Below are 15,411 nucleotides of genomic sequence, written 5' to 3'. Positions count from 1 at the left end.
ACTTCCTCCTTGCCAGAATATTGTGCTATCTCGAGCCTGTATCTCGCTCCTGTCTTCCCTGCTGCCATTTATATTTGCTACTACTCATTATCGACCCTTGGCTTGTTCCACAACTATGCTTCTGCCTGATCCCAACCTGCAACAACTCGTTACCGACCTTTTGGCTTGCTTTCTGACCACGCTTCTGTTTGATCCTTACCTGCTCATCCGCTACTGAATCCCGGCTTGCTCACCTCCTGGTGGGGTGATCCTGAGGACCGCGACCTGGTACTAACACGCAGCTAAATCCATCTCCGCCATCAGGAGCTCTGGTGAAAAACGGTTAGTACTTAGGCCCCTCAGGTGAGCCTGTGTCATCTGCCTGTGTACCTATCCTGCTGGTTAGTGGTAGTCCTGCAACTGCTATAGCAATTGGTCTTCGAGCCTGACCCCTGATCGTGACATCTTGTTCTAGGGTGACAGCACTGCTTATCTATAGATACAGTGCAGTTAGTGAATGTTGTCAGCCTAGGACAGAAAGGTCAACAGATACCCAATATCGCAAAGCGTGGAGGCATGGATCCTTTCAAAAGGTAAACGTACATCCGTAAATCACACATAAAAACTATGTACTGTATATGTATCAATAAGCTGGATCCATGATCTCCTCCATGCTAGCTTGTCTAAAAAGTATAGAGGAAATTTCAAAGTTACTCTCCATTTTAGAGAGTTGAACAGGAGGAGGATTTTGCCTCAACTCTTTTGGATTTCCCTCCACTTTTCGTCTCAGTGATAATGGTCACCCGGACTAATTCAGAAGATTAATCTTTTCTGTGAGAACACAGACAAAAAGTGTCTAACTCTTCCCTACTTTATCCAAAACGAGAAAAAATGACATAGGTTATTTCAATTCTTCTTAGCCACTAGCCTCTCCATCTCACATTGATAGTCCAGGTCTGCAATCGTAGCGGGATTCTGATGGTATTCCAAAGTTTGGTGATTTTAAATTTTGCTGCAAGAAAAAGGATGTGTTGCCACAAATCTCTCTATGCCTTATGCCACGTACACACAAGCATAATTTCCATCCAAAAAATCTTGGATGGTTTTTCCGAAGGAATTCCGCTCAAGCTTGCCTTGCATATACACGGCCACACAAAAGTTCTCTGAACTTTCGACCACCGAGAACGCAGTGACATACAACACTATAACGAGCCGAGAAAATTAGGTTCAATGCTTCAGAGCATGCATCAAATTGTTTCTGAGCATGTGTGATTTTTTGCGTGTCCAAATTGCATACAGACGATCACATTTTCAGATAGAAATTTTTCCCGACCAAAAAATAGAGAACCTGCTCCCAATCTTTTGCTGTCTGGAATTCTGCCAGCAAAAGACCGATGGAGCATACACACATGATAAATATAAATGGTGCTGCACTTCTGCCGTGAGAGTGAAAGTTTAAAGGGATCAAAAAAAATCACCTCTAACCTAAATTAGGATACGGTACCAAAATGACATAATACCTATAATAACAATATATATATATATATATATATATATATATATATATATATATATATATATATATATACATACCCTAAAAATACCAGGAATTAATATATATAAAAAATATATATATAAAGTACAAAAGTGCAAAAAAATATATATATAAAGTGCAAAAAGTGAATAAATTAAAACTGTAAATTAAATACAATGTGAAATATATATCGTGATATATATCCCAATAAATATAAAGGAAACAGTGTCACATAAAGTGCAAGAAAATTCTTATATAGCAAACAATAAACAGTTCTTGAGTTATTGCTAGAGGTAATTCATCCGTGCCAAACCAAGTGCCAAAAACATCCAAGTGTTCACCAACCAGTGTGTGAATTCAACAATTACCTTACAGCTGTAAGGTAAACAGCATGAATAGTAACTCCTGAAATGGATGGATGGGAGGAGACACACAGACCACCGTCCAGTTCCTCTAATGGCAACCCACAACGTCCGTGGTGGCTGGGGGAGGGTACTCAAAGAACAGCTAGGGAGCCAGCCATAGTATAGTATTTTTTAAAACAAATTGATTTATTAAAAAATACAGGCTACTCACAAATATGAAGGAGGCAATTGCACATAGAAAACAAACGCTGAGCGGTCCACTCGTGCGTGCTACATCACATCCGGTGTCCTACGCGTTACGTCACATACCTCGTGACTTCAACTGGGACACACCTCCATCCCTAAGTTATATACAACAACACAGAATTATGCCCATGGGACTTTGAGTGAGGTGAGCATGAGGGCCAGTAATTGTAAACGTAATATGATGATGTAGAACCATCATCATATATCAAAAACATAGACATGAATGCCAACCGACTGGAGAAATGCATCTGTGTTAGAGTAGGTGTAGAGGGGGTATGTGATATTACAGAGACCAGAGAAAATATTTGTCTCCAGAAGAAGCTTATAGATCTGCAGAACCATAGAATGGTGGCAGTACTTCCACAGGACCTGCAGCAGGTAGTAGGATGTCCTGGGTAGATTTTTGGAAGATGGTTGGGTGTCAGGTAGCATCTATGTAGGTTTTTTTTTTTATACGATTCCCAGTGATTAGAGTAGTGGGAAGCTGAGTGAGTGAGTTACATACAGTTTGATGTGATTAGAAATAAGCATTAATGAAATGGGGGTGTATTTATAAAAAGTTTGTATAACTATTCATCTGGTAAAACTGGCATGTAGATTTGTTCTGCGTGAATGGAGCAAAATCAAAATAGGGAAGGTATAATATTTAATGTCATTTTTTTCATAAAGCATGAGGGTGTTGAACCTTTTTTTTTTTTTTTTTTTTTTTTCCACTATAAGCTCCCTTGGACTACCAAGAACTGGGGTTATTGGTTCGGTGTTTTCTTTATCTTTCAGACGTGCACAACATCCATTCTGGGTGTTTTGTGTCTTCCGACATCGGCTCATGGAGCTCATCTCTCTCAGACGTCCCTCGGCCTCCACAAGACGATGTCTCACGTAAGAATGCTGCTTTGCGGAGTATTATGGTCAGCCTGGAGACCTCAGCACTTTGGGAGACATTCAATAGTCTTGGCACTGAAATGATTGTGACAAAAGCTGGGAGGTGAGAAGCTTTTAAATCGCATGGACTGATATTTAAAACTGAACTCCAGACACAAAAACTTTCATTAAAATACCTGTATATTCTGCAACAACCACAAAGAATATAAATCCACTTTGCCTGCACCAATTACATTTGCAAACTCAGATAATTTATAACTTTTTAAAAGAGCAGTGACTCCATCACTATGTGGAGAACAGAGCTGTAGGAGGGACCCAACAGACCCCACCCAGTACAGACAGTCTGTATAAAGCTACAGGAGGGGGGAGGAGACAAGACCAGTCACCCTGCACAAAGAGAGGGATCAGCAGTGACCAGTCTTTTTATTACAGGGAGTTCATGCACAAAGTTTCACATTGGATTACTGCACAAATCTGGAAGAGATACACACAAAACTCTGAGAGTCAAGTAAGAATACACATGACTCTTGTATTAAAAACAATAACTACGATCCCTGAGTTCAACTTTAAAAAAAAGCCAGAGGTAACTGATGAGCGACTCAGATTTCAGCAGAGCTCACAACTTGTTCTGGACAAGAGCCCCTTGATTATCTGCACCCAGAGGGGGAAGAGGAGTGCCCTTTCCTTTGTCCCTATGAAGAAGCTACCATAGTGTAAACTCTGTCACATTCATGTCTAGACGTGGCAGGGAATGATACAATTTTTTAAAACTCCAGAGTTGCAACAGTCAAGCCTGTGAATGGTGTGTAGTGGTGGTGGAGGTGGTGTAGGTGAGGGGTCTGCTGAGGAGGTGATCTGCCATGCAGGTGTGGAATCTGCTGGAGAACTGATCTAAAATGGAGATGAGTGATTTGCTGGTCATCTGCCACAAAGGCGAGAGACCCACTGGGTAGGTAATCTCCTGGGAAGGTGAGGGGTCTGTTTGGTAGGTGACCTATCATGGAAGTAAGAGATCTGTTGGGAAGGTAATCTGGCTGGGAGATAAGGGATCTGCTTAGGACATGATGTGCCATGGAGGTGAGAAATTTGCTGGAGAGGGGATCTATGATGGATCAGCAAGGGGAGATGATTGGCAGGGAAAGAGGGATCTGATTAGCTGGGGAGGCATGAAAGTGTAGCACTAACCCCCGAAGGAGCTGCTGGTTTTATTCTGGCTTACTGTTACCTCTTTCTGCTCGCCTCTTCATCATAGGGGGGGTCCTGTGGAAAGTAGCCCAAATGAAGAAGTATAAGACACGTGGTTCTTTCTGAAGATTTATTTAGGGATAACACCAAAGAAAGACACAAGACACAGTCCTTCAACAGAGGATTAGAGGATAAAGGGGAGTTCAGGCACCTGGTAATTGCGGGTTAGAGGTATCAATCAGATCCAGAGGACAAAAAGCTCCACAAACTGGATCCAGCAGTCACCGGATAGGCCCCTCTCACTTGACCTAGCAGCCGATGATATGCTAAACAAAGTCTCTGCCACAGACTTGTTAAATGAACTTAGTGGTTCTTGAAAGTAGGTGCGCAACAAAGTCTCTGCCACAGATTTGTTAATTAAACTTAGAGATTCTTGAGAGTTTTTAGGAAGAACTATCATACAGTACCAGATTCTTTCAGCTGACCCGGCGATACTGTAAGGATATTGATCCGGGATACGTCCTCAAACTGAGTTTCCAGGCTCCTCCATAGACACCAGCCTTGCTCTTGGTCCTCCACTGGAAAAGTCCTCCCCTGGATCCTCCAGCTTTCCTCAACTTCTCCCCGCAGGCGACACAGCACAGGGCCACCCCTGGATCAGTAGGCCCCAAGACATTCCTGGGCCTACACTCTCATTTGCAGAGCCTCGGGCCAGCAGGTCCAGAGGTGCAGGACCATGCGTCACACACCCCAGACCAGGAGGGATCATGGACCCCAGAAAGCAAAATGAATGAACAACCTAGAAAAATGGCGTCGGTACCTTAAATTCCCACTCCCAGAATGTGCAGCAGGGAAACCACACCCACTGAACCATTTCCGAGCAAGAGACGGTATTCAATACATCCAGCCTGCTGCTGTTCCACACCCACTGACGGTGACAGTGACACCTACGGTCAGGTGGGAATCAGTGCAACCCAACTGAACTAGTACAAAAACCAGAACTTTAGAGAAATTAATCTAAACCAAACTACAGCTTCAGATAATTAAATAAAAAAAAAATAGCGTCTTCTCATCAGGGGCAGGTGCTAAAAAAGTGATAATTAGAAACGCTATAGCGCCTGCAAAATGCCCTTGGTGTGAAAGGGGTCATACTCTCCAGTAGTGGGGTCATTACTCACACAGCCACAGAATCATCGTCTCCCTCATTCTGAAATCCGCCAGGCTCTTCTCAGTGAGGGAGTTGCAGACTCACACCACCATATGACATCTGGACTCTATTCCACTAATTTCCTCCTGGCACCCTCCAGTGAGCTTCTGCAGATCCAACATGATTCCAGGATTTAAGCTTGCCCCAGCAAAGCCTAACTTGGACCTTGACACAGGGATCTCCTCCAGCAGGACTGCATCTAGGAACTCTGCAGTCAGTGGCGTAACTAGAACCTTCAGGGCCCCGATGCAAGAAACCATGAAGGGCCCCCCTGACAGGGCCCTTTACTCCGAGTTTGGTGGCGGAACAACAGGACCCGGTTGCAAGTGGGTGGCTACATGTAAAGGAACCAATTTCTCCATGTTTTTTTCCAGTCAGGGCACCCTTTAAGTACATCCCTAGGTGAATGGGGCTGCACTGCAACCACCCTGCAACTGTGTGCATTGCATGCAGTTGCAGCATAGTGATGAGGCATTTAAGGGGTTGTAAACCCTCGTGTTTTTTCACCTTAATCCATCCTATGCATTAAGGTGAAAAAACACCTGGCAGTCACCGGAACCCCAGCCCCCACCTTTTTACTTACCTGAGCCCTGGAACTTCACCAGGTGGAGATGCGCTCTTCCTTTGCCCGGGGTTCTCGGCTCCTGATTGGATAGATTGATAGCAGCTCAGCCATTGGCTCCCACTGCTGTTAATAAAATCCAATGAGGCAGGCGTCGGGGGCGCCTGCAAGGTAACCCCCCCCCCCCCCCGGGAGAGCGCTTCTCCTAGGGGGTTGTCTGATAAGAGGAGGAGCCACGAGAGCCACCGAGGGACCCCAGAATACAAGGTTCGGGGCCACTCTGCAAAACAAGCTGCACAGTGAAGGTAAGTATAACATGTTTGTTATTAAAAAAAAAAAAAAAAAGCAAACCTTTACAATCACATTAAGGGATTAAAACAGGTGGTCAGGAGGCAACATATTGCCCCTTTACCAGCTGTCAAATGCCTCTGAAAAGCGATCTGAGCACAGATCGCTTTTCAGAGTAATAGCATTTTTTTGCTGCTACTTTGAACAAGCAAGAAAAAAAAAACAGTTCTGATTGTACACATATGGGGTAGGGCTGGGGAAAAAAATCGATTTGAATCTTGAATTGAGTTGAGAGGTCAAATCGATTAAAATTTTCAGCAAATAGTTTTTTCTAGATATTTATTTTTTCACCAGGATCAGTGCTGACACCGCACCGGTCCTGAGGAGCTGCGTGCAGGAGTTTTTAGGTGAGGCCGTGGCTTCGGCCTAGCCCGCGAGGCCGGACCTGTGGACTAGTACGAAGCCACGGCCTCACCTAAAAACTCCTGCCCGCAGCTCCTCAGGACTGGCGCGGTGTCCATAAAAAAAAAAACTGGATTTGATTTGTGAATGGAGTTTTTTTTTTTAGAAAATCGCCCAGCTCTAATATGGGAAGGGGGGGGCAGGATTAAACGCAGATACATAAAATGTGCATACATACATCTAAACAGCGGTGGCTGGTGCTCAAAATTTTTGGGGGGCACAAAATTTTTTATAAACCAAATCATCAAATGCAGCCACTGTGCCGTCAAACGCTGCCACTGTACCCTCAAATGCAGCCACTGTGCAATCAATCGCAGCCACTGTACCCAAACGCTGCCACTGTGCCATCAAACGCTGCCACTGTGCCATCAAACGCTGCCACCGTGCCAATTTAACACTGCCACCGTGCCCATTTAACACTGCCACTGTGCCCATTTAACGCTGCCACTGTGCCCTCAAATGCTGCCATTGTGCCATTAAAGGCTGCCACTGTGCCCATTTAACGCTGCCACTGTGCCATCAATTGCAGCCACTGTGCCATCAAAAGCTGTCACTGTGCCATCAAACATTGCCACTGTGCCATCAAACATTGCCACTGTGCCATCAACTGCAGCCACTGTGCCCATTTAACGCTGCCACTGTGCCCTCAAACACTGCCACTGTGCCCTCAAACGCTATCACTGTGCTATCAATTGCAGCCACTGTGCCAAATGCTGCCACTGTGCCAAACGCTGCCACTGTGCCCTCAAATGCTACAACTGTGCCATCAATTGCAGCCACTGTGCCATTAAACACTGCCAGTGTGTCATCAAATGCTGCTAGTGTGCCCTTGAATGCCGCCAGTGTGCCCCCCCTGCCCGCTCACCAGCTACACACATGCACATACACATACGCACACATACACACACATACACGCACACATGCACACGCATACACACACACACACACAAATACACACACACATACACACACAAATGCACACACATAAAGTCTTTTCAAAAACGGCAGTGCTTTATCTTACCTCTTCCTGCTGGGTACTGCACTGTAGGGGGAGACAAAGAGCACACACTGCTTACACTTTAGTTACAAGCAGTGTGATGACTTTGAGCTCCCCGCACAGTGCCGATTACACTTCGGCTGAAGATCGGGGAGCTCGGTCTCAGCCGCCTGCTCCTTCAGATATACAGGGGGGCCCTCAAGGGCCCCCTGCAGCACGGGGCCCGGTCGCCTTGGCGATCTCAGCGACCCCTATAATTCCGCCACTGTCTGCAGTAGTGATGGACGAACTTCAGACGGGACGTTTCGCGAATGCGGCCAAAAGTTCACGAACTGCAAAGTTTGCGGGGGACCTAATTGACTTTAATGGCAGGCGAACCTTAAAGCGGAGCTCCACCCGATTTTAAGACAATAGCTCATGATGATTATGTAGATGATCTCATTTAAAAACGGACCCTTCGTTTTTTCGTTTTTTAACTGTACCTTTGTTATGCTGATCAGTCTGTCTGTCTTCATGGATGTGGGGACTGCGGATATGGGCGGGGACAGTGCGGCTAAATCGTAATTTCCTCTATCCGCACTGACTCCTGGGAGCTTTTGTGATTGTTCCCAGGAGTCTGTGTGGCGGCCTGGCGTGAGTTATCGCAGGATTTCGACGCTCCGTTGCCATCACAACGGGGCGGGACTTTCTACGATGCCGCCCGTTGTGATGGCAACCTATCCTTTTGACAGCGCTCCAATTCGATGTTACTGCACATGCGCGAGATCGGCAATAGAATGGGCGGTGCATGCTGGTCCATCAGCAGCACAGTGTCGTGGAAGAGGATGCCTGTGGGCTTCACATGCCCACAGGCAATATGACAACTGGCAGCATGAAATTTTATAGGTTTTTTTTTTGCGGACAAAACTGACAGCAGAAGTCTTTTAAAATGGAACAAGTGAGTGATATATTTAACTATATTAATGATTGTCATTTTACCCCCCCCAAAAAAAAAAAAACATTTGAGACAGTGAAACACCGCTTTAAAAACCTACAGGTCATATTTTCAGCCACAAAATACTTACTAGCTGTGCACACATAGTCCCACCACATGGACACTGACATAACAAAAGTATTAAGTGAATCTGGGATCGACAACGACAAGCATTCTTTTTTTTATCTGTGAAATTTTGACAATTCAGGAGCGCATGAAGGCCATGGAGGAGAGACAAGGTCAGAGCAGCCTATGAAGTGGGTGCAGGAGATTATCAGTGCCACAGTCAGGGCAGCGCAGTCCTGTGCCAGTGTCCCAGTGTGCCAACCTGTGCTTGAGCACCTCCCTCTGCCCAGCCATTACCCCCACCTATGCAGGGCTCCACTGCGGTGGTCCGGAGGTGCCAGTCCAGTGCTGATCCTCAGCCATGGTGCTGGCACTGCCTGCTGATTGGCTTCTCCTCTGCTATCTCCCTCACTGTTTGAAACCAGCACCGCGATAGAGACTGAGCACTGACACCAGCACTGTGATAGAGAGCACTGACACCAGCACCGTGATAGAGAGCACTGACACCAGCACCGTGATAGAGAGCACTGACATCAGCACCGCGATAGAGAGCACTGAGACCACACCAGCACCGAGATGGAAAGAGAGCACTGACACCAGCACCGAGATAGAGAGCACTGACACCACACCAGCACCGTGATATAGAGCACTGACACCACACCAGCACCGTGATATAGAGCACTGACACCACACCAGCACCGTGATATAGAGCACTGACACCACACCAGCACCGTGATAGAGAGCACTGAGACCACACCAGTACCGTGATAGAGAGCACTGACACCACACCAGTACCGTGATAGAGAGCACTGAGACCACACCAGCACCGAGATGGAAAGAGAGCACTGACACCAGCACCGAGATAGAGAGCACTGACACCACACCAGCACCGTGATATAGAGCACTGACACCACACCAGCACCGTGATATAGAGCACTGACACCACACCAGCACCATGATAGAGAGCACTGAGACCACACCAGTACCGTGATAGAGAGCACTGACACCAGCACTGATACCAGCAACTCGCTGCGGGACCCAAAAATATGACACCGCTCAACCTCTTCAAACAGGAGGGTATGGGAATATAGTACAGTGTGCTATATCAAGCCTGCCCACCCAGTAGTCCAGGGGTTCATCACTCCTCAGAGCGTCCACATCGGCCTTTAACCCGATGTAGTCAGACACCTGTCGGTCTAAGCATTCCCTGTTGCTGGATCCGGATGGCACCTGTCGATGGGTCGGCTGAAGGAATGACCTCATATCAGAAGTCACCAACACATCTTCAAACCGCCCTCTTCTTGCAGGCGCTGTTGGATTGGTATCTGCAACTCTTTCTCTGGGAGTGGGAATTCCTCCTCCTGCCAGCGCACGCAAAAGCAGAATGCAGCATTTCTCGAAGCAAGGCCTGGAAGCGCTCCATTCTGACAGCCCTCTGTGACGGTGGTAACATTTCTGTCATTATGTTTTTGTACCGGAGGTCTAAGTACGTTGCCATCCAGTACTGGTCCTTGGCCCTTATGCTTTTTATACGGGGGTCCCTGTTAAAACACTGGAGCATGAAGGCCCCCATTTGCACTAAACTGGAAGCGGTGTGGTGGCCAGGCTCCTGCTCATCATCCAGGATAATGTCGTTGTCCTCGTTCTCCTCTCCCCATCCACGCACAACAACAGGGATCCCAGAAAGGTTTAAAGCATGCTCTTCTTGCTTCTCCTCATCTGCCCCGGCACCATCCTCCTCTGACTCCTCTTCAGACTCCTGTTGTTGACTTGTCTCAGAGTAGCTCCCCCTGGGAATTCTTCCAGCATTGCGACTTCCTCGTCTTCCTGCTCCTCCACGCTTGATCAATGACACGACGCAATGCACACTCTATAAAGAAGGCATAAGGTACCATGTCACTGATGGCGCCATGGCTGCGACTGACCAGTTTGGTGATCTCATCAAATAGCCACAGAAGTCTGCATGCGTCGCACATGAGCAGCCACTGGCGCGGTGAAAAAAGCTCCCCAGAACCTGTTCTGCCGCAGAGTTCGTACAGGTAGTCGTCAACTGCACGTTTCTGCTGGTACAGCCTATCAAGCATATAGAAGGTTGAGTTCCATCACATCGGGCAATCGCAAATAAGACGTCTGACCGGTAGATTATGTCGCCGCTGAATGTCAGCAAGGCGAGCCATGGCCGTGTAAGATCTTCTGAAATGGGCCGAGATTTTCCTTGCCTGCCGCAAGATGTCCTGGACCCCAGGGTATTGGACAACGAATCACTGCACGACCAAGTTTAAGACGTGTGCCATGCATGGCACGTGTGTAATTTTGCCCTGTTTCAATGCGCTAAGCAGATTGGCACCGTTGTCACACACCACTTTACCAACTGTCAAATTGAGCGGTGTTAGCCATTGATCTGCCTGTCAGTGGCGGCTGGTGAAGTTTTTGGATGGGGGGGGCACCAGACCCCGCCCATCATGAACCCGCCCATCATTTTGGCCCCTCCCACTTCTCATAAAACACGCCCCTTATGTAATCTGAAAAAAAAATTGACGTGGGTTCCCCCTCCGAGAGCATACCAGGCCCTTAGGTCTGGTATGGATTCCAAGGGGAACCCCCTACGCCGAAAAAACGGCGTGGGGGTCCCCCCCAGACCCTTATCCTAGCACGCTACCCGGCCGACCAGGAAAGGGGGTGGGGACGAGCGGGCGGCCCCCCTCCTGAACCGTACCAGGCCGCGTGCCCTCAACATGGGGGGGTGCCTTGGGGGAGGGGGGGCGTGCGGCCCCCCCACCCCAAAGCACCTTGTCCCCATGTTGATGAGGACAAGGGCCTCTTCCCGACAACCCTGGCCGTTGGTTGTCGGGGTCTGCGGGCGGGGGGCTTATCGGAATCCGGGAGCCCCCTTTAATAAGGGGGCCCCGGATACCGGCCCCCCACCCTATGTGAATGAGTATGGGGTACAATGTACCCCTACCCATTCACCTGTGAAAAAAGTACAAAAAAACACAACACAGGGTTAAAATATTTTATTGCACAGCTCCGGGGGTCTTCCGTCTTCGGGGGTCTTCTCGCCGGACTCCTCCGCTATCTTCTTGTAGCTCTTTTGCTAGCGGAGGAGTCCGGCTTTCTTCCTCGCCGCCGGCCTCTTCTCCCGACTTCGGGGGTCTTGTCCCCCTCTTCGGTTCTTCTGCCGGGCCACCGCGCCTTCTTATAGCTCTTTTAGAGGCGGTGGCCCGGTCTTCTGCCGCCGCCGCTGCCGCCCGTTCTTCTTCTTCTTCTTCTTCTTCTCCTTCTTCTCCAGGAGATGTTGCCTCGATGATCTCCCTGGCCGGAAAGCCAGGGAAGCGCTGCGCTGCCACTTATATAGGGACAATGGGGCGGTGTCACATGGGTTGATGTCACATGGGTTGGTCACATGGGTTGATGTCACAGTTGCCACCCCCTTTCCTGGCCGGCCGGGTAGCGTGCTCGGATAAGGGTCTGGTGTGGATCTGGGGGGGACCCCCACGCCGTTTTTTCGGCGTAGGGGGTTCCCCTTGGAATCCATTCCAGACCTAAGGGCCTGGTATGCTCTCGGAGGGGGAACCCACGTCAAATTTTTTTTCAGAAATTTGGCGTGGAGTTCCCCCTTCAGAGCTCATTCTCTGATTGGCCACGGCAAAAGTCGCCTGGCCTGGGGAAACCTTTCTGGCTGTGAAAGCTTTTTGCATTCATTCAGCTAAATGCACGAACATTCTCCACAAAGTAGAAGCTAGAAAGCCTTTATGCGGTGACTCACCTCTCACTGTCTGGCAGCTCCGCTCGGGCTAAGGAACGGAGCTGCCTACGTCACTTCCGGGTTTCGTGAAGCAGCCGAAAGCCGGAAGTGACTGCCTGTTTAAGAATGACAATGCTCCCGCCCGTAGAATCACAGTGATTTTACGGGCGGAAGCTAGTCGGCGTTCTGCAGTGCGCCGCAAGGCGGGTTTTTAACCCGCAAATGAAGCGCCATGGATGCAATCTTGTGATTGCATCGACGTGGCGCTTCTCATAGTGCACTGTGACCGGCGCCACAGTACACTGTGTTAAATTGTTAAATGACATTTTTTTTTTTTTTTTAATGTCTTAAAGGGCCCGTTTTTTTTTTTTTTTTTAACTTTTTTTTTTTTTACACCTAGGGAGAGGGGGGGCGGCGCCCGGGCGCCCCCTATGGGCGGGCCGCCACTGCTGCCTGTGAATGCAAAGCTGAAAGGAGTGCAGGGCCAGTGTGGCTCTTGGCTTCCAGGCACAACAGATGCAGCACAGCATGGCAATGTCTCACCTGGCATGTCGAATAGGTTCTAGGGAGCTTGGGTGGCGCAGCGGAAGAGACGCTAGCAGCGGAAAAGGAGGAGTCAGCCGAGGAGGAGAGGGAGGAGGATGGAGTAGGAGGAGGAGAAGAGGGAGGCCTGCATGCAATCCGTGGTGGTAAAACCAAATCTACACTGGTGCTACGGGTTACATGCTTGACGGCCGTCAGAAGGTTCACCCAGTGGGCAGTAAAAGTGATATACCTTCCCTGCCCGTGTTTGCTAGACCACGTGTCTGTGGTCAGATGTATCTTGGCACCGACACTGTGTGCCAGAGATACATTCACTTGCCGCTGAACATGGCCATATAGCTCTGGGATGCCCTTCTGTGAGAAATACTTCTTTCCTGGGACTTTCCATTGTGGTGTTCCAATGGCCACAAATTTTCGAAAGGCCTCCGAGTCCACCAATTTATATGGCAGTAGTTGGTGGGCTCAGTTCTGACAAGCCAGCCGTCAACCGTTGGGCAAGAGGGTTATCCCGCGTCATGATTTTTTTTACGCTCGAACATTTGGCCTACAGAAGCCTGCCTTTTTGCAGAAAAACGTGAGGACGGCATGATGGAAGGTGGAGTGGAGGACAATTGTGAGGATAGAGGAGAAGGAGAAGTAGAAGACAAGGCTGGACGGTGAGAGCCTGGAGTGTGGCTGTGTGGGTTCCGTTGCTCCCACTGGGCTCGGTGATGGCAGCTCATGTGCCTTCTTAAGGCGGTCGTCCCTAGGTGAGTGTTGGGCTTACCGTGACTTATGCGTTGACTGGAAAGTTTGCAGATGGCAACACTATTGTCAGCAGCGGACACGTTAAAAAAAAGCCCACACTGCGGAGCCATGTGACGGTGTCCTGGGATCGCCAGATATGACCGTACATGGTTGATGCCTTGCTCCTGATACATTAGCAGTCTGCTTTGTCCCTCCTGTGCAATCGAAGTTCCGCCTGCTTCTCCTCCCTATCTGCTGGTCCATATCTCCCTCTGAACTTCCCTCCTCTTCCTCTCTTGTGGGCACCCACGTGACATCACTAGGCATGTCATCATCGATGTCACCTTCCCCACCGCTATAATTAGAGATCTCGGGGTAGGCAGCAACACCGGGGACCAACCTCCTTGGGCTGATCGGGGAACTGTCGTTAGACTGCTGAGTGGTGGTTGTTGCTACCTCCTCTTCCTGATCTAATGCCAAGAATGGCTGCGCATGGGAAATGTCTTGTGATGGATCGGAAAATAATTCCTGTGACTCAAGTGGAAGGTATATGGTGGTGGTGGTGTTGGTGGTAGTGTCTTTGGGGGTGCACACAGCAGAGAGTGAAGAGGGTGCAGATCAAGAGGATGAGGAGGGTGCAGAAGAGTAAGGCTGAGTGAGCCACTCAACCAAGTTTGGTGCGTCCTTTGACGTAATCACACGCACCTTCTGCAATTTGCCACTTTGGCTCAAGTCTGTTGCTCCTGCCCTACCCCTACCACCCCTGCGGAAGGGCCTGCCTCTTCCTCTGCCTGTCATTTTTTAAATGACCCTGTGAGAAAAGTCTCTAGAGAAGTGCAGTATGTATGTGGAAGAAGGTATATAACACCCTGCTTCAATCTGACGTTTTTGGGGGCCACTGGTCTATCACACCAGTTATAATACTTTTTTTTTATTGCGTTTGTCACTCATTGTAGTATCGCTGCAGAAACGCTCAGCAGTCACAATGCTGCACAGTGGAAATGCACTATACTATGCTTTCTATATGTGCAAGTATTTTATACGTGTATTACACCCCTATATACTGCACACCAAACAGTACACCTATACCAGTCCTTAAAAGGACCTTTGTGGACCTAGTAGCTAGTGATTTGCAGACTGCCTCAGTCCCTACACTGATAAAAGACAGCTGCAGAATCGGTCAGCAGTCAAGCATAATAGGCTTTCTATATTTGAAACAAAGTATATTATACGTGTACAACCCTATATACTGTACACCTATACCAGTCCTTAAAAGGACCTTTGTGGACCTAATAGTAACAGCTGTGTGATTAAACTGACTGTCCCTGCTCCACACAGTGTCCTGTGCCTACACTGACAAAAGACAGCTGCAGAATCGGTCAGCAGTGCACTCAGCAATCAGCAGCACAGCAGTGAGCAGCAGTGCACCAGAACCCTATATACAAAAAAAGTGGCCTTATGCGATTTGCATAGCCAGTACCCCAAGGGATATTTGAGATATACCAAGCCTTGAAACAGTGTAATATCAATAAATTTATTAATCAGAAAAGTGTATTTGATACATAACAAAAAACATCTGCTGGTAATACATAAATTACTAAATCAATTAGAAATGGTGTCAATAGTAGACTTGCGACTTAAGTAGCTTTGG

General features: G+C 48.2%; 1 protein-coding gene across 1 annotated transcript in view; it reads left to right on the top strand.

Annotated features, from left to right (window-relative positions):
• Window positions 1-15,411, top strand: part of LOC143929768 (T-box transcription factor TBX1-like) — a 69,717-nt gene that overhangs the window by 29,083 nt on the left and 25,223 nt on the right. The window contains exon 3 of the mRNA XM_077453744.1: window positions 2,902-3,109. Coding sequence (XP_077309870.1) covers window positions 2,902-3,109 — 208 coding nt within the window. The remainder of the gene's footprint in view (window positions 1-2,901; window positions 3,110-15,411) is intronic.

Source organism: Lithobates pipiens, unplaced genomic scaffold (genome assembly GCF_037356315.1).
Source record: "Lithobates pipiens isolate NorthernLeopardFrog02 unplaced genomic scaffold, aLitPip1_a1.2 Scaffold_25, whole genome shotgun sequence".
NCBI classification, from domain to species: Eukaryota; Metazoa; Chordata; class Amphibia; order Anura; family Ranidae; genus Lithobates; species Lithobates pipiens.
This window is presented reverse-complemented; position numbering and strand designations above follow the sequence as displayed.